Source organism: Chelonoidis abingdonii, chromosome 6, assembly GCF_003597395.2.
Source record: "Chelonoidis abingdonii isolate Lonesome George chromosome 6, CheloAbing_2.0, whole genome shotgun sequence".
Lineage (NCBI taxonomy): Eukaryota > Metazoa > Chordata > Testudines > Testudinidae > Chelonoidis > Chelonoidis abingdonii.
Window position 1 is genome coordinate 85,697,902 of NC_133774.1, and position 19,707 is coordinate 85,717,608.

General features: G+C 41.3%; 1 protein-coding gene across 3 annotated transcripts in view; it reads right to left on the bottom strand.

The window, feature by feature from the left end:
- Positions 1 to 7,880: 7,880 nt before the first annotated feature.
- Positions 7,881 to 19,707, bottom strand: part of SYK (spleen associated tyrosine kinase) — an 80,807-nt gene continuing 68,980 nt past the window's right edge. For 2 of the 3 annotated variants that reach the window (XM_075067194.1, XM_032786532.2), the window contains 6 exons: positions 18,473 to 18,650; positions 16,219 to 16,428; positions 15,604 to 15,793; positions 13,444 to 13,584; positions 12,855 to 12,967; positions 7,881 to 10,799 (listed from right to left, as the gene is read on the bottom strand). In XM_075067194.1, coding sequence (XP_074923295.1) covers positions 10,727 to 10,799; positions 12,855 to 12,967; positions 13,444 to 13,584; positions 15,604 to 15,793; positions 16,219 to 16,428; positions 18,473 to 18,650 — 905 coding nt within the window. In that variant the 3' untranslated portion in view covers positions 7,881 to 10,726. The remainder of the gene's footprint in view (positions 10,800 to 12,854; positions 12,968 to 13,443; positions 13,585 to 15,603; positions 15,794 to 16,218; positions 16,429 to 18,472; positions 18,651 to 19,707) is intronic. The other variant, XM_075067193.1, reaches the window with a different exon arrangement.

Below are 19,707 nucleotides of genomic sequence, written 5' to 3' on the forward strand. Positions count from 1 at the left end.
GGCTACTTGGGGGGATGCAGCAAGCCAGGGGCAGCAGTGGGCTGTGTGTGTGTGGCACTTGTGGGGACTTTGCTCCCTCTTTCCCCCCCCCCCCCACATTCCAGAGAACAGGATAAACTTTTGTCCTTGGTGCACTGGCCAAGCCGCATGTCCAGGATTCATGGCAGAGAGTGCAGCCTCTGAGAAATGCCAGGGCAGTGCTGGTGTGGCTGCTATTTAAGGGCTCCCCCTAAGCCACCCCAGCCAGAGCTGCTCACAACCTATACCCCAGCCGCAGTCCAAAACCCCCTCCCACCCTTGGCCCCATCCTGCACCCCAAGCCCCTCTCCCTTGCCCCCACCCCAGAACCTGCACCTCCAGCTGGCACCCTTCTCTCCTCCCACACTCCAAACCCCTTAGCCCCAGCCCAGACCCCCACCCCCTCCAAGGCCGCAAACCCCTCATCCCAAGACTCCACACCCTAAGTCAGAGCCCTCACCTGCCCCAGCCTGGTGAAAGTGAGCGGGGTGGGGGGGGGTGTGAGAGAGCAAGCAATGGAGGGAGGGGGAGTTGGGTGATCTGGGGCAGAGCCTTGGAGAATGGGTGGGATCTTGGGACAAAGCATGGGTGTTCGGGTTTCTGCAGTTAGAAAGTTGGCAACCCTACTCCCAAATCTAGGATTGCCATGGGCAGGACAGCTGGTAAATACGTGGATGTGGAACTGGAGGTGTCCCACCCAAACATGAACAGGTCCAGGCCAGCTCAACGCCGGATCCTGACACTATGCTGTTTTTGGTTGCTGTCTGGTGGACTCCTCAGCTCTATTTTCAGGCTTATGTTTATCAAAGCTCCCACTAGGTATGGATGGAACAGGAATGCAGCCAGCTCTAGAATGCTGCAGCGAGTGGCAGAAAGCCAATGGGAGGAGCTGCTGAGCTGGGTTGTCAGTACAGCTGGGTTCTGTTCTAAGAGGAAAGAGAGGGGAGGGGTTGCTATGGCTGATTAGCAATACAGGGCTTATGAAACATGGAGGGGTAGTCCTGACTCCACCCTTTGGTGTGATTTAGTAGTTAGAACAGGCAGAAAACCAGGAGTTAGGACTCAGCTGTTTATGGAGAGTGGGCTCTTACATGGTAACCAAGAGGATAAGTCAAGACTCCTTTAGCTGTTCTGCCACACACTTCCTGTATGACCTCAAGCAAATCACTTCAGCTTTTTGCCTCAGTTTCCCCATGTATAAAATTGGACTAATTTTATTTTCTCCCACCCAATAGACCAAAGCCAAGCTCAGTAATGCCAGTGTAAATGTGGAGTAACGCAACTCACGTTAATGGAGTTACTCCAAGTTTACACATCAATAATTGTGCAGAAAAACTGGCCCTTAATAGACATGCTAGACTATGAATTCATTCCTCCGCTACACATACTTACGCATTCTGTAGAACAAGGGTTCTCAAACTTCACAACCGCCTTCTGACAACAAAAATTAATACAAGGCCCCAGTAAGGGGAGACAGAAGGGGGTGGGGGAGAGCCAATGACCAAGGACTTCCGTCTCACACAGGGGCCTATAACCTGAGCCCCACCCACCCTTGGTGACTCCATTCAAACATGGTTGTGCCCCGCTTTGGGTCTTGACCCACAGTTTGAGAACCAGTGCCGTAGAACAAGAAGGGAGCGGATGGGCGGTTGGTGAATGCGCCATTGGGGGGAGGCTAGCCCCAGGCCCCTCCGCCTCCACACAAGGCCCCCTCCCTTGCTGGAGTCCAGAACACATGGCCAGGTGGCGTGGTGGGAGCACCCTCAACTCCAGAGTGCTGGATGGGCAGCACCCGCCCAGCCCTGGGCCTTGTGTGCACGGGTCCCAGTCTCTCAGCCACAGCAGAGCGGGCAGGGAACTGAAGCAGGCAGGAGGGAGCATCGGGGTGGGGGGGCGGGGCAGAGTGTGAGTGGAGCCACACCAGGTTGTTTGGGGAGGCAGAGCCTTCCCCTGCCTATGGTACCCACTGCCAATGAGGGAGAGCCAAATCATAGCTGGGCTATGAAGAGCAGCTGCCCCAGCAACACAGAATCTCCTAGTAGTAATCCAGAAAGGCAGGGATGACCAGGGTATGAAGTGATGCAGCCAAGGAATCACAGAACTCCCTAGTGTCTGTCTGGGGAGAAGCAACATGAGTGAGTGGGTAGGGAGGCGAGTAACCCATGCAGCACAGTGCTCCCTGGTGTGAAGTTTGACAGTGAGCACTGCCAAGGTAATGAGGGTGGCAGCTGCAGCTTCACAGTGCTCCCTTGTGGTAACAGGGCACAGCCAGGGTATGGTGGCATACCCAGCTACATAGTACCCCTTCGCAACCCAGCTGGTGAGACAAGGCATGACCAGCGTACAAAGGAGGCTTATTGCCATTTTTTCCTGTCCCTCAATGCAGGCAGCTCTGGAGGCTTCAAATACTTCAGCTAGGGCATGGGATCCAGCATGTACCAACCTCCCTTGAATATCCTTCATTACTCACATTGGCATGACAGTTGACTCTATCCCCATATGACTTCCCCTCCTAAACTGGGGGAAAGTGCCCTGGAGGGGCTAAAAACTTCAATTAGGGAGGCAGTGGGGGCCTGAAGGATTTGAGGGGAGGATTTCCCCTGGGGATTGTCATTGCTTTCTGTCCTCTATTCCACTGTTTCCATACCTTAACACATTTGGCTATATCTTTTAATGTCAAAGCTTAACTCAGAACTTCACAGGTTTATGATGTTTGGTTTGAGAATAATTAATTGCCACATTTCTGTAATAGATTTCAGCCTCCGTGACTGATACCATTTATTGTTCATTTGTATTACCGTAGCATGCCTAGTCACAGGACCTCATTGTGCTGGACCCCTCACAAACAGAACAAAAATCAGCCCCTACCCAAATTTATAGACTCTCACCCTTAACTCCATCTTTACATAGTATTTGTCTGCAAATAGAATATGAATTTTAAATATTGTATATGTTTAAATATATTAAATACTTATCAGTTACATTTTCAGCCACTGTAGAAGCATTAACTATTTAATATAATCCCAAGCGATGTAGTTAAGTTACTTTGTTGTAAAGTGCTTTGAGATCCCTGAGTGCAAAGAGGAGCAGACCCCCACCTATTTTTCTTGGAGAAGCAAGAAACACAAACAATATTTCAAAATAGTAGGGGAAATAAACTATGGAGGCAAATACAAGCTTCATCCTCGCATTTTATGGCAGAACTCTGAATAGTCAACACACAGCATCTGTCCTCACTGCTGCTTGTTTTAGTACGTTATGTCCTGTACAATACTGCAAGCAAAGTACATGTACATTAAGAGAGAAGAGGACATTATCCAAAACAGCTATTGGCACCAGAGGAACCAATCGTAGAACATTCTCTTGTCACTCTGTTTTCCAGGGCAAAGCCATGTTTTGTTTATACAGGTAGCAGGCAACTGCAACCACTATATTTCATAGCTACTTTTTCCGCCTTGTTGGCACTCTTATTTGCTTCCTGAAACAACTCTGATAGTGTTCGGGAGTCAATGTGACTCAGAGGCTGCTGGACTAATAAGGGTAATAGTATATTCCCACTATTGCCCCATTCTGGGTGGTAATGGTAATCTTCGTATTCTAGTATTGTTGGTAACTAAGATTTCATTCTTTCTTCCACACGTCACAGAAAATGTCTCTTTTTGTCTCGGTTTACAGTGGCAATGGCCCTTAAGGCCCTAAAATAAACTTGTGAATAAAAAAGCTGATCATTAGAAACGGCATCTTCTTTTGTCTCAAAGCAGAAGAAAGCTACACATTTTGACTCCCATAGAAAACATTTAACTTTCCCCCCAGTTCTGTTGAACACAGCAAGTATGTAACAGTTCAGATCAGCTATTAGATTTCCAGAAATACAAATCAGAGGCTTGATTTCAGGATTACTTTAGAGCCTGTATGCATTGTATACAGTAGATACTGTAACAAAGTATCTGCTGAACAAACTGAACAGCTAGGAATTTAATAGACAGGTATAAAATAATCAGATTTTTTTAAAAGGAACAGTTTGAATGTAACTAAAAAGAATTGCACAATTTCCTGGTATAAAGTTATGTAAACAACTGCAAGGGGGAGTTTTTTTGCAAAAAAAAAAAAAAAGGTGGCACAGAAGCAGCTGTGGGAGCTTTGGGAACAAATTGTGAGCTTTGTATTTATGTTTGTGTGTAATGCAAGTTCTGTTTTGCATTAAAATGGATACAATCAGACAATTGAGGGTGACTTTATGAGGCATGACTTACTCAATACTTCATCCTTTAACCTAAATTATGCAGCACTGTATCACTAAGATATCTGTATCTACTCGCTCAATATACGCAAAATCTATGAATGCGTCAAGAATGCCAGACTTACACTCCATAGTGTCTAAGCCCTTTCACTTTCTGTGAGTGGATGGACAGAGTTACGGTCTATTGAAGAATTTATAAATAGTACCTGAGCCACACAGGGTTCTGCAATAGCACAGCAAGAGTAGAGCCTACAACTGAATGTCTAAAGAAAAAGTGGCTGGACTAGCATTCTAAAAAGACAGGAGCAGCCATGCAATATACAATATCTTGTTTGGCCTGGGTTTTTACAATTACTTGGCCAAGTGTCATACAGTAGTTGTGTATCGCAGTGTGCAGAACCCCTACCTGATATCCAGCAAACAAGGCATGTGCCTACCTACTCAGATATCAAGGAGTGGAGTAATAAAGTAGAACTGGGATCTGAAAACCCAATTAAGTATTTGAGTAAGACAGGAAGCACTATAAAAAGTTAGAAGATTTTACATCAGTGATATTATCCTGACCTGCAAACTCTGAAAATCAAATGGTAACGTATGTGACTCCTTAACCATTTAATAACTCTCTTCTTTTCTTTTTATATTATTAAACCTTTAGTTTTTAGGTGCTAAAGGGTTGGATACAAGCGTAGTTTGGGGGTAAGATCTGAGTTATAGCTTGACCTGGGGAAGTGTCTGATTCTCTGGGATTGGAAGAACTTTATAGATGAGGAATCTGTTTTTCAGTAACCTTTCATCATAAAGACCAGGTGCCTTGGTGGTGATAAGGACTGGATTGCCTAAGGGGACTGTGTTTTGGTTTCATGTTAATCAGTGTTGTGCTATAGAAGCTCATGTTGTTACTGGTTTGGTAAAGCTAATTATAGAATAAGCCATCTGCTTTGGGGGTGTGACTGGCCTGTTTTATCAGTCCACCCTGAGTTTGGCATTCTCAGCTCTGACCCACACCGGGCATGCTCCACGTGCCCTGTTTTACAATTGTTATAATCTGCAAGGGAATAAGGGAAAGCTTAAATGATGCTCTGTTTCTGTAATACATCGCTCTCGCTCATAAACCCATTCCTACCCCTCACTTTCTTGCTTCTTCAAGAAATAAAAAATAAAAACACAATAGCCATTGTTTTGTAGGCTGCATAGTGTTTCTGGCTTGTCTCTGCAGAGCCTGCAGGAGGAGCACAACAAATAGGTTTGCTAGAATTGCCCTGCATCCTGGTGGCATTGCTAAAACTGGCACACAAACAAAAGAAGAACCAGAGACATATCCACTTGAACTTCATTTTTTTAAAAAGTGGTTGCTAAATACAAAAGGGCAAAATAGAAGGGCAAGGTTTGGGGTTTTTGGTTTCTTTTGGCCAACTTTTCAAATACATGGTGGGCAAAATTGAAAAAAGTTTCCTTTTACCAGGTTTTCTGCTTAGCATGAGCATAATAGTTTTAGTGATATTGCTGTTGTAGAGGAGGACTATTGCACAAACCAGCAATATTTTATTCCAAATGTGGAAAAGAACACCATTTATGTTCACTCACAGTAGTGCAGTCATATCTTCAAAATAGACATGTAAATATGAATTCAAAGAAGCAACTGCACTCCTAATATTGTAGTTTTTGTCTGTGTGCCAAATGACTTGCTGTGCTTTTGAATCTTTGTTTTGAAAAGGGGAAGGTAGCCATTGCAACACCTCTTCCATCCCCCTTCCCCAGCATCTGGCGCTGGGCAGAAGCACTGGGAGGCTAAGTGCGGCATCCTCTCCCTCAGGGCATTCCTCTGGCCCAGAGGGATGTTCAAGAAGAGTGAATGTGGCTAACCTTTGTGCAGAGGTGCCAGGCAGATGGAGTCCTGCACCCATTCTCACTCTTGCAGGGACAAGCTGTCACTGAAGCCGGTTACTCATATGGCAATGTAAAGCATTTAATATGATGGACAGTCTTTGGTATCTGTATATTTATACCTGCGGCTGTAAAGGAGTTCACAGAAATGAGAGCTATGAGTGTGATGGTCCATCAAGGTGTGGCACTCTGTGGAAAAGCTGAGGTGACTGAAGGAAATGGTGAATCTCTCAGCCATTCAAAAAAGCAATGACTAGGCTCAGTGAATATTTCTGTGTATGTTAAGGTATCTAGCTGCTATTCACCTCAACTAATAGGTAGGGCTAAGGCTCAGGGGAAATGTGGGTGATTGCTATAACTATTACTAACCTGAGATAGCTATGCTAAAATTGATAGAATGTTATTTAATCCCGTTACTTTCATTTATGTTTCTAGGAGGCAAGCTACGCTATTTGAGACTGACATGCCAGTTTTGTTAAAATTCATGAGCGAAGCAATATTCAGTAGTGCTTCAATGGGATGGGAGACTTCCATGGAATGACTGGATGCTCCAGGCAGGGAGGTATTGATTTGATAGGCGGCATGCATCCCTCTGAGTCAGTACTCAAGCTCTGAAGGCTAGCTGTACTCCCTGAGATGCTTTCCTTCGCTATGGTCATTAAAATAGCCCAGGATACTTTTTGCAAGAATTAGAAGTGCATTTTCCTGGACAAAATTTATTGCAGGAAATTACATACAGCAAGCCTAAGATTTCCACTCTCATTCACTTAGTTACAATATTCTTTTCTTCTTGCCCTAACATGTGCAGTGTGTTACTGTGTGCTCTTCAACAACTGTCATGTTTTATCCCAGAGTTGGCTGCACTTGAATGGTAGGGGAAGTGATGGATTTATTTAATTACTTACTTTTTTCTAAATATATAATCAAAGTGAAAATGCAAATTAAATTAAAGGTAGTTACAGAAAATAAAAGGTAAAGTATTTAGAGAATAAGAAAGTATTAAGAGGATTAAAGCTATTCAATCACTGCCATCTGCTGGCAAGATGTGTTTCTTACAGCTGGATCAGCACAATTCTAAGTGACTAATGGATTGAGGATTATTATTATTGAACATTTAAAAATAAAAAGAGAGACAATTTCAGATGTTTAGTCTGCACTTGTTACCAGTTCTAGCTGTAATTATTTAAGTTGATGAAATTTATGGGTATTATTTTTGGTTCCTAGTTTAAAAAAAAAATCTTCACTTGGTATATTTCTCGGTATATTTAGAGTTTATCTACACACTGGTTCTTTTCAGTCTCTTTAAGTAAGCAATGAAGAGGGATGAGTGAATGGGAGCAGAATACAACTAAGTACAAAGATGCAAGTGATTAAAACAGATGGTCACTGACATGATATCGAATGCTTTACATAAATCATAATCTTAGAGATTATACTTTTCTATCAATGTACTAAATACACCTCTCTGAGAGGCGGTGACTAAGTGCAAGGAAGAATTCCCCCAGTAACCTATCAGCATGTACAGCGGGGGTTAGGTTGACCTAATTATGTATCTCAGAGTGCAGGTGTAGACCAGGCCTGACTAAGGGAATCACAATCTGGCTCAAAATAAACAATCATAGTAATTTGACAAACACATATTCTCTACCTTGTATCAGTAATGGTTATAATTATTTTTATTACCTGTTTTCTATCATAGTCAAATATATTTTTAAAAAGGATTCTTATTACAACCAAGCCGTTTACAAAATAATACCTTTAATTTCAGTTTAATATATTCATTTAGGTCACAAAACTTTGTATTCATACACTGTAGGCTTTTATAGCAAAGCTAAAAAACAATAAAATGGTACTAATCAGGATCTTTCTTCACTTTTAAAAATGTTTTCAAAAAGAAATTGGAGGAGGTTGGTCCTCCCCAACTTTGTCACATTAGGCCACGCTCTCAGAAAGACCAAGAGCATGTGGAATTATAGCACTTGTTTGGTGATGGGATTTATACTTAAATCTCACTTGTTTTTGATTTACATCCAATTTACATGAACAGGTGGATTACCGCACATAGAGATTCTAAATTTTCTGTGCAAAAGTGAGCGCTCAAAAATCAAACAGCGGCAACTTCTGGACAATGTGGCCATGCAGACAAACAGATGCTGAGATATCTAGCTTTTCAAACCAACCAATTTACATATTGGTCCCACTTGGATAAAGATAAATGGCCTTCATTTTCAAAAGCAATTCATGGTTTTGAGTGTCTTTAAATATCAGGAACCTTTACAGTGTCTTCCACTGGACACCTCAAAACTAAGGCATTGAAAAATAAGTAGTCACTTTTGAAAATGTAGGCCATTTATCCTTAATTTAGTAAAAAGAAAATTTTCTTACATTAGATCTACAGGACCTACAAATATGTCACAATGGAAACCAAACTTCTACAACCCTCTTCTATGTTTGAAACATTGGCACCGTTTAACCAATTTCTTTTTCAAAGGACAAAAATATCATCTAAACTAACTTTTAAAATACCCAGTTAATTTTATGGTAAAATACATATGTTCTGAAAAGACATAGAAATAAATATATCAAGCCTTAAACATTTTTCTTCAGTACCTTTACATACCCGTATTTCCTGTAAAAATAAAATGTGTATCAATTTATGTGCATGCCAATAAATTAATTTTGGGAACTAGTTATCTTATAAGAATAGTCTACATATATTTGGAAGGTGTAAATACTAAGAATTATTTAGGATTGAATACAGGGCTCAAAATTAATATTGGAGTATGGTGCTGTAATTAAGAAATGTTATGAAAACTTAGGCTACATATCAGGATAAATTTGGAATATTTAAAATGAGACTGGAGAAAAGTATATAATAGGGAACAATGAGGGGAACTGTATGATTTATCATCTTTATACAGTGCCAGAGATAGTTTGGGGCATTGCAAACGAACAGAAAGACAAAGACTTCTTCCTGAAGGGTTTACAATCTAATGCAAGATGAAAGCTATAATGGTAACACACACATTAACATTATGGGAAGGGCAAAGGTAATGAAATTGAGCCAGATGCATCCCTTGGGATAAAGGGATTGGGGGTGGGGATGCTCTGATTCCTGCAGAGTGAGAAGTGAAAATCTGGTTGCACTTCCAATGTCTTTTGAGTTCCCTTTTTATGCAATATTGTTATAAAATATTAAGAGTGCTGGTACCTACAATTCAAGAAGTATATTGATAAATTGAAGAGGGGTCAGAGAAGAGCCATGAGAATGATTTAAGGATAGAAAATATGCCTTCTAGCTCAATCTATTTAGTTTAACAAAGAGAAGGTTAAGAGGTGACTCGATTAAGTATCTAGATGGGGAACAAATATTTAATAATGGGCTTCTCAATCCAGCAGAGGAAGGTGTAAAACAATCTAATGGCGGGGAGTTAAAGATAGACAAATTCAGAATGGAAATACGATGTCATTTTTTGACAGCAGGAGTAATTAGCCATTGGAACACTTTACCAATGGTCATGGTGGATCCTCTAATCACTGACAATTTTTAAATCAAGACTGGATCTCTGTAAAAGGTATGCTCTAGGAATTTTGGGGAAGTTGTATGGCCTGTGTTGGAGCTCTGACTAGATGATCACTACGGTCCCTTCTGGCCTTGGAATCTGTGGAAGTTGGATGGATGGGCGTTGTGGAAAAGGAGGTATTTGAAAGAGAGGGTGGTGACTGTTTGGCATACAACATAGGAAATCTGTTAAAAGACATTGGAGGAAGAGGACAAAGGTAAGACAGAAAAGAAAATGCTTTCATTGGCCAACCAATGCTCTCTCAGCTAATGCAGGCACAGACAATAAGTTTAATACTGAGCAACATTAACTGAGGCATTGTTACCCCCTCTTCTAGAATGGAGTATGCCCCAAGAACTCCTCCTGCATATATAACTATGCCCCTAGACAAGCTGGGGAGTCCTGAATAGAAAGAGTGGAGGTGGGGGAAGGAGGACAATTCAGAGGGGAATGGATGCTTCCTTGCCACATGGCAGGGATTTACAAATTCTGTTTCCTTTCTACTTGCATTACTGCAGGGGAGTGTAGGCTTTTTAACTTTGAGAGGATTTCAGCTTAGGAACTTCTGAGCAATTTTTAGGGTAAATACCAGTAGTGAGAAAATTAGTAGCAAGGCTTTTATGCTGGCTCTACATTCAAATATAGGCATGAGAGGAGGAGAGATGAAAGAGAGAAAATAGAATTTGCAATACACACCCCTCCCTCCAAAGACAAGAAGGCTGTATGTAAAATAAAACAAACTTAATTTAGTAGAATTCTAAAGATCTATTGTGCTGTCTTTGCTGCACAAAGTGTAGCAATGTCTATTTTTTAAAAGATATGTAAGGGCCGTAATTGCACTGAAAGCAAGTAAAGGCATCTATTATAAAGGGCTTTGCTTTGAACTTAGACAACATAAAGAGCTTCAGCAGTACCAAACTGAAGTCATGATGTTTTCTAAAGCTAAAACTTTTGGCTTTCATTTTCAGAAGGGGGCTTGCAGCAGACCAAAGTGTGCATAAGGTCCATAGTATCCACATTGTTAATGTGAAATGTCATAATAGTAGTTACGTAGTCTGAGCTCAACAGCAGAAAATCCTGGTCGCTCATCAACCCTGTAAGAGGAAGAAAGAGATGACTGTACAGTAATTGGAAAACTGTGAAAGGAATGGCCTTTGGACCACTGTTCCATCTCCTTATAGCTCTAGACTTTGCTGAAGGATTATGTAAAGGGCCAAGATTATTTTATTAGAATTACCACCAGAGAGAACACCAAATGATGACTGTCACACTAAAGTACATCCAGATCAACTAATCCATCATGTAGACAATGCAATATATTACCTATTACTATATGTAGCCAGAGTCATTGATACACCTGTGCATGAAATGATAAAACTTTCTCCCCTTTACCTTCTACCTCATCTATTTCAGATGTAAGGTGTGGAAGATAGTCCATACAGTGCACCATCTGACTCATAATGAGAGCTATGACCACAGCCCTGGAGCTGCTTCTGATCATCTCTGAGAATGGTCCTGGATATGTGGCTAGAATGTGTTCCTTTTACCCACTATTAATTCAGGCAACTGATTAGATTGAGAACATGTCCTTGTGAAATTTACATTATACATGGATCAATTTACTTCATACGGCTATAGAATTCCTTTTCAAGCACAGGTGCATTGTCCTTAGCATTTTCTCCAGTACATTTATTTCACGGATATAATAATCAGCTCACTCATAATATATTTATTCAATTATGTCATAATTAAGTGTTTAAGACTTTGGAATTAATCCTGACAGAAGTGATTCTGATGTGATCAACAATTGTTTATGGCATTCACTGAATTAATCAGGGAAGAAAGTCAGGCTTATTATAAGAAAGAATCTATATTTCTGTGAAGCTCATTATGTTTGTTGTTATTTCTAGAAGCACTGAGCTCACAAAGACTGTGTTCCCACCATGACATACCATCCATCAAATTCTGCTTTCAATTATTTACTGATGTAAACTGAAAGGAACTTCTTCCAGTTTATGCCAATGTAACTGAAAGCAGAGTTTGGCCCATTGCTTTCATTTGTAGAAGACTATCTTTTTGAAATGTACCTGTGATGCATACAATATGATTTTTGTATTGTCTTGCGGGAACACTGAATTTATAAAAGTTGTTTAGGAACCTGCCTTCTCACCTTGGCTGATTTTGAAGCATTAAAGGCATAAATTTAAATAATTTGAGTTTAAATTCGAAGACTCCAAAAGACTGCATAGTCATTGTAGTCCACACAGAGTCTGATATTTCTTTTATAGGAGGTAGACAAAATATGGGGAGGAAAAAAAAATCAAAATTTTGAAATATTTTGCAAGTTGTTTCCATTTCACAGAGTTCTAAATGAAGAACTTTTAAAAAAAAAATTTCCAAAGTAAAAATATTTCAAATGTCAAATTTTTGAATATTTATCACACAGTGTAATAAAAGGAATGTCCAGGTTAGGGTGAGTTTTTGTGCTTTAAATTTTCTAAATTTCTTCAACTTTGGAAAAACTATAGAGTGGAAAAATGAAACTAACTCAGCCATTCTGTAACTTTTCAAAACTTCAGTCTTAAAAAAGTTAGTTTTTTTTCTTTTTGCCTCTTAATAACTTTTCCAAAGTTGAGGGTGTTTTGAAAAGATAGAGGAGGGGAAATAAAAGACAGAAAAAAATCTAGACATCTGTTATTCTATTGCATTCAGGTGGTCGGGGGGGAGCTGGGAAAATATCTGATAGTTAGAAATTTTCTTGTTTTCAAAAATTGAAATGGAACAAAAAAAATTGTTAAAAATATGACCAAAAGTGACATTTGCCTGTGAACAATTTTGATTTTGATGAAACACTATTTTTTGGCCAGAACATTTTTAGGCCTTATTCTTGTTTAAGTAGTGTGGAAAATATCACATTTGAAATTGGATACATTTTTTGTTTGATAGATAGAGGGTAAATGCATATAGTTCCACAGCAACTTGTGGTTATCTGAAAGCATGATGGACTGCCTGAAGATTACAGCTTATTGTTTCTAATTAAAACATCAGCTGAAAGTATGTGTTTTCAAATGTCTCTTGTTTTCCTTCTACATATTAGCTAGCCTGCCTAAGAAATATCAACAGGAGATAAAATGTCACATTATACTTACTTGTATGTCCAACACAGTTTCATCAAGTCATAGATCTCAGTTGGACAAGCCTCAGGAGATTCCATTCGCTCTCCTCTTTCAATCATCTGGGCAACTTCACTTCCTTTCATTCCCTAAAACAGAACGATAAAGCCTCAGTTGCAGATAGAGTACATCACCCGTGCTGTCACTTAGAATATGAGAGGTGTAGACGCAGCAAACTTCTGAGACACACTATCAGGACCGCCTGGGGTGGGGAGGGTGAAGATTGGGGCAATTTGTGCCAGGCCCTGGGTCCTGCAGGGGCCCCCACAAGAATATAGTGTATTCTATAGTGTTGCAACTTTTTTTTTTATGGAAGGGACCCCCGAAATTGCTTTGCCTCAGACCCACTGAGTCCTCTGGGCGACCCTGCACACTATAGTCCATGTGCTTCATCGAGCTTCCACAAACGGGTAGCTGGGAATTGCCCTAGCATGGGAGATTCATTTATTGCAGAAGAATGGATCTATCAGATACATGTGTGTGCATGCACGTGCACATATACATGTGTGAGGTCATTACTTTTCACTAACTTTAACAAAAATATAATTGAAAAAAAAATACTGACCTTATATGGCTTTTGCCCATAGGAAAATGCTTCCCACATTAGAACCCCAAAGCTCCAAACATCACTCTTGCTAGAAAATTTGTAGAAGTTCATACATTCTGGAGCATACCACTTGACCGGCCATTTCCCATGACTTTGTGCCTAAAAATGAGTCACAAAAGAAAAAGCAGGCAGTGGAAACAATATAGTTCTCATCAAAATTCAAATACTCCATGTTAACTGAAGAAATGTAAATCAATGCCATCAAATTGATTTGACACACACACATACAAAGTAGATGGCATATTTGCTATAAGACAGACATTTTGTAGTAGCATCCATGGAGTTGTTACTGTGCTATTCACAGTATTCCACACTCTATGTTCTAGCATAGGAATACCATGAATACCACAGTAAAGGTAAATTTACCTGCAAATGATTTTTGGTTGTGTTTTTAATGACATCTACTGCATGCTGTTCTTTTATTTAAACATTCAATCCTTCTGTCACTCTTAAAAATAAAGGTTTTCATATCAAGTCTCATTCGCACAACCTGAGACATACTCAATTAACCTGAGGCTCATACTTGCTTCAAGGCAGAACCTGGTCTCAAGCAGAGATTCCCTTTTGCCTCAAAACAGCATAGGGACTGATAGTATTGCAATCTGATACTGAGATGCAATCTGATTGTTTCTTAACACTATTCTGTGGCAATACCAAGTTATCACAAGACAATGTCACTGTGAAACTCCACTCTGCTTTTCAGTGGGAAAGAGGAATGCACCTTTGTCATCGACTCGCAGGGCTGGTCTACACTACTGCATAAGTCCATGTAACTTAAGTCACTCAGGGGTGTGAAAATGACATACTTGAGTGACATAAGTTACATAGGCTTAAAGTGCTGTCCACACCTTGCTATGGTGGCCTCTCGCAGAGGTGGAGTAATTATGTCGATGTAGTGGGGTAGTGTAGACATGCCCGCAGTTAAGGTCCCCTCTTCACTGGAGACAAACACTGTGCTTTTAAAGAGCTGATCCTGATCCCAAACATTTTAACTGTAATTAAAAACATATTTCTACTGTTTGTGGCTCCCCAACACCAATCGTAATGAGCATCCTCACACTTTTCTAAACGCTACTGCTCATGTGAGAGAAACACCTAACTTCCTGCACGTTGGCCTCTAACTTACCTATGATGATAAATCAACTGAGTAGGAGGAAGAGGAGAGAGGGCAGGGACAAGGAATGATTTGAATTGCAAGGCCTTACATGCATATCTGGCTAGTCACCTAGCCCTGGAGACATTTTGACCAGGAAGACAGAGCAGTGAAAAGCATATGGAGAAGCTGGTATCATAAGTTCATCCGAAAATGCTTCCACAGGGGTGTTGGAACTCATTTTAGCCCTAGATATTCTGCTCTTCAGGAAATACAACAGACCAGCTTAAAAACGATAAAACCTTCTAGTGTTGGGAACAGGGGGAGCAAAAATCAGAATAAAAGATAAGGGAATTAAAAGAAGACATGATGGACTCAAAGGTCTCCCTTGACTCCCATGGACTGTTATATTTTTATGAAACTTGGTAGTCATTTCCTTTCCTTTGGCTGCAGGCTGTATAATTCACTTAAAACTGAACTGAACAGTCTCTCTAGAGGATTTATTTAGCCATAATTTGACCAAACTGTTTTCTTTCAACCCCCGCCCAAAATGAATCATCATATGTTAATAATATGAACAGTGTTAGGTTTAGTTTTGGTTGATGATGTTGAAAGAGTTTGGGTGCAAAATATATGAAAACGGATTGACACTACTCTGTAGCAGAGTCCATTTCTAGGGCTGGTCAAACATTTTTAGTTGAAACTGTTTTTCAACAGTAAATTGGGCTTTTGACTAAGCAAAAGAAACAAGGAAAGTGTCTCCTTTCCATGGAAAACTTTGACTTGTAATCAAAAAATAAAATCTGAAAAGTTTTTGCCTTTAGGCCAAAACCAAAAAAATTTCTATGGATTCCCCCCCCACCAGCTCTATCCATTTCAGTAAGGCCATTCTTTTCTTTTAATTACCTACTAACAGGTAACAAAATAATAAAATATGTTCTGTATTTCAACTTTAGCTGAAAATCATTCCATTAAAAAAAAAAATCACATCACTATCAAAGTCATATACCTTGTACTAATCTTACCTTGTAATAATTCTCATCAGAAGCAAGAGCTTTGGAAAGTCCAAAGTCACTAATTTTGGCATAATGTTGGGTAACTAGCAACACATTTCTCGCAGCCAAATCCCTGTGTACAAAATTGTTTTCTTCCAAGTATTTCATCCCCATGGAAACCTGATGCACCAGCTCTGTTATATTCTTGTCCTTGACATGTCTGAAAGTCATAATTGGGTCTGTAAGAAGTCAGTAGTTCATTTTCATGACTTCTAATGGAGCTACTGTACAAATTCATTAAATGACCTTCCTCGCATCATATGGGTCGTCATGTTCATTTATGTTTTGATAAGCTTTAATTAGTACTGATGACAGAAGTGGCTCCTGAACAAAAATAAGAGTTGTATGCTCAGATCACCAGGTCATTGATAGTGGGGCATATGGAAATGTTTCATTTATTCAAAAATGTGGCAGTTTCATCAGAAAATGTTTGATACATAGGAGTCTTACAGTAGCTTTCCACACTGTAGATTTAAGAAAGGAGCCCTTTTCATTAGTATTCAATTTTTTTTTTTTAAAAAAGAACATACCAATCTCATTCCTTTTTTGACAAAACCGTATAAAATGTACTCAAAGCCAACATACCGATTTTTCTGCAAAAATTTATTTAATGGTCCAAGTTCCGCCATCTCCATCACTAACATCCAGGACTCAGCTTCACATATGCCTATCATTCTGACAATGTATGGGTTATCCAGTTGCTGCATTACGTTGGCTTCTCTCAGTAATTCATCCTTTATGGCTGGATCATTACTCTCATTCTTAAGAATTTTTACAGCTACTGGCTTGGCACCCCTATAAAAGAAAGTCTAGTTGTGGGATTACTTGTAACAAAAATTCTAACTTGCACATACACACAAATTTCTCAAGTGTTACTGTACACCGACTTTGACACTTCTAGGTTTATAGCGGAGATTAGAAGTGGTGATACAATTGGGACTTTTGAATTATTTTTGGCACTGAAAGGCAAAAAAGTGTAACAAGAGTATCTCTTACAATGGGTGAAGACAGCTGAATGAAAGATAGAATTGAAGGAATCATAGGAAAAATGCACATACATCCAAGAGAAGGGTCTTATAAACAACTGCAAGATCCTCATTCCCACTCTGACCCCTTTACATTGGATAAAAGGCCTGAAGCAGCATGAAGGGGCCCTGAAAGCCCTGTGTCTGGCTGGGGGGGGACTTCCCTGGTGCAGGCACATGGAAAATAGCTATAAGGCTGCCTTCCAAAGACCGCTTCAGAAGCCCTGGTAAAGGGGCATGTTAATATGGTGTTGTGGGTGGGTGGGACTGGTGTGTCGAGGGCAAGGCAGGAGTATGTAGTGTTCCAGAGAATCTAGTCAGCATAGTGCCAGACAGGGCAGTCAGGGAAGACTGCTGTAACTTACAGCATGTGCAACTGAATGGGAAAGTCATCGTCTGGAGAACAGCGGTGAATGGTCATAATTTGGGCCCAACAAATTCACGGTCCATTTTGGTAAATTTCACGATCATAGGATTTTTAAAATCGTAAATTTCACAGTTCCAGATATTTAAATCTGAAATTTCACAGTGTTGTAATCATTAGAGTCCTGCCCTAAGTTCCCTGTAATCTGCGCAGCAGCCTTCTTAGTGCTGCACAGGTGTGCAGAGAACCTGCCCGGGGATCTGCTGTGGCCGGAGGATGGGCACCCCTCCTCTGCCCCAAACCTAGCCCAGCCCCCAATCTGCCATGGCACCCCTCTGCCAGCCTGAACCCAGCCCCAGCTTGGATTGCTGAGGCATCCCAGCCCCGACCTGGCCTTCAGGGGAGAGGTGCCTATCCTGTGGCTCCAGCCCCAGAGCTGCTGCAGAAGGGAGAAGTGCCTCTCCCCAGCAGCCCAGGTGCTGCTGCAGGGAAAGAGAACTGAGGGGAGTCCTCTCTCCCCTCCATAGCTCCAGAACACCCTCCTGCATCCCAAACCCTTCATCCCTAGCCCCACCTCAGAGCCCACATCCCCAGCTGGAGCCCTCAGACCCCTGCACCCAACCCTCTGCCCCAGCCCTGAGCCCCTTCCCAAACTCCAAACCCCTCAGTCACACATCCCCTCCATATTGGTGTGCATAACAAAATTCATCCCGCACATGGTTGGGAAAAATTAGAGGGAACACTGGTCCTGATCCAAAAGAGGGTCATGAGGGGCAGTTGCAAGGCTACTGTGGGGGGAGGTGGTACTGCCACCCTTGTTTCTGCACTGCTGCTGGTGGCAGCGCTACCTTCAGAGCTGGGCTCCCAGCTAGCACCCGCAGAGCTTCCTGGAGTTGGGTCTGACCTGGCCCTAGGAGCAGCCTGTGCAGGGGAAAAGGAAGTACTGTCCCTGCCCAGCCCAGCTAGGACTAGCAGCTGGAGCCTGGCACAAAGTGGGAGATCCCCCAGCCCTGCCCCTCCGTGGCTCTGAACCCAGCACATGGGGGTTAAAGGGACCTTGCACTGGCTGTATGTGTGTGCGTGCAGTGACCATGTCACTCACCTGACCATGGCACCATGGTTGGTCACTCACATTGCTTTTTGTGGGGGGCCAGGGCTGGGTGGGCAATGAACCCTCCCCGCCATACCATGCCACCTCATTTCTGTGCTGCTGCTGACAGTGGTGCTGCCTTCAGAGTTGGGTGCCCAGCCAACAGCTGCCACTCTCCAGCTGCCCCGCTCTGAAAGCAGCACAGAAGTGAGGTGGCAATACCATGACTGCACCCCCCGGGGGAGTACATGAAGCTTAGATATTTGGACACAGAGGGAGAAATGTGTGTGAATTGCACCCTCAGTTACTGTATGTAAAACATTTTGTCGTACTAAATGAAATGGTAGTAAAAAAACTTACTTTTTCATCATATAGAGCCCTTTCTTTACAGTACCAAAGTTACCAGAGCCAAGTTCTCCTTCTTCCAGAGACAGCATTTTTCTGTCTAGTGAGACATTTTTTGGTTTTATCTCCTCTGGATCTGCATATGGACTTTCATAGACTTCTGTGTCCATGGGCAAAGCATCCCTCTGATCTCCTGCATCTCAACCAATGAACAAGTCACCAAATTACAGTTAGTATGTCTGTTACTTATGGTAGTTCGTGCTTTCACACCTACTGTATTCACAGTGTAGGTGATCAGAATTGTCACTCATACCTTTGGTTTAGATGTATGAGTATTTGCTTAAAAAAAGCCCAGCTCCTGATAGCTTCATACACACATGGCACTTCTCACATTGGGGGGGCATTGGGGGTAAGAATAGTAATCTACCTCATCTTTTTATCAACTTATTTTCCTTTCTACTACCACCTGCAGAAGAAAGTGTAGCATTTGTCATCACTGCCTGCACTGTCCTTGTTGGCACACTGATGTGCAATTTTTTTTATAGCTTTGTATACTCGAAAAATAAATAGAATGTTACAAATAAGTGAAGAATTTCCTTGTGGAAGTACTCTGCTGTATGTGTCATCGTAAATGTTAGCCTGGGCTCATATTCTGATAGATTGCGTAATCTTGGGAAAAAGTTCATTTATACAGTGACATCTTATTTGTATGCCATTCCACATAAATATACACAGTCATCAACTTAAAAAAAACAGTGCTTTTCTGGTAAACTGGCATCATGCACTTCTGTGTTTGTTAGAATGATTTCCAGATCTAATATTCTCTGTTTAAAAGAAACATGATATTTTACTAACTGCCAGCCCTGATCAACCTGGCATCCGAAAGTCCAAGTTGGGTTTTTTCCTTCTTTTACATCATGACTGGTGATGAAGATTCTGGAAACCAAATTAGGCGACCACTTGCACCTCTACAACCTAAGGTCTCAAACTTTAGGGGTGTGTGTGTGCATGTATAATATTCTGCACTCTTTTTCAAGGGTGGTACAGAAGGCATGTGCAGGAGCACTGCTGGGGAAACTTTCCTCAGGTTCCAGACGCTGCAGAGCCCCTCTTCATCCATCTAACATGCCTGAAGATGTGTGTGGTAGAATCTAGCCCATCAGCAGTAATCATTTTTAAATGGTTTGAAATGTCGACATTTGTTGAAATGTTCACAAATTTTAAAAGCTGACAGCAACGCTGTTACTGAA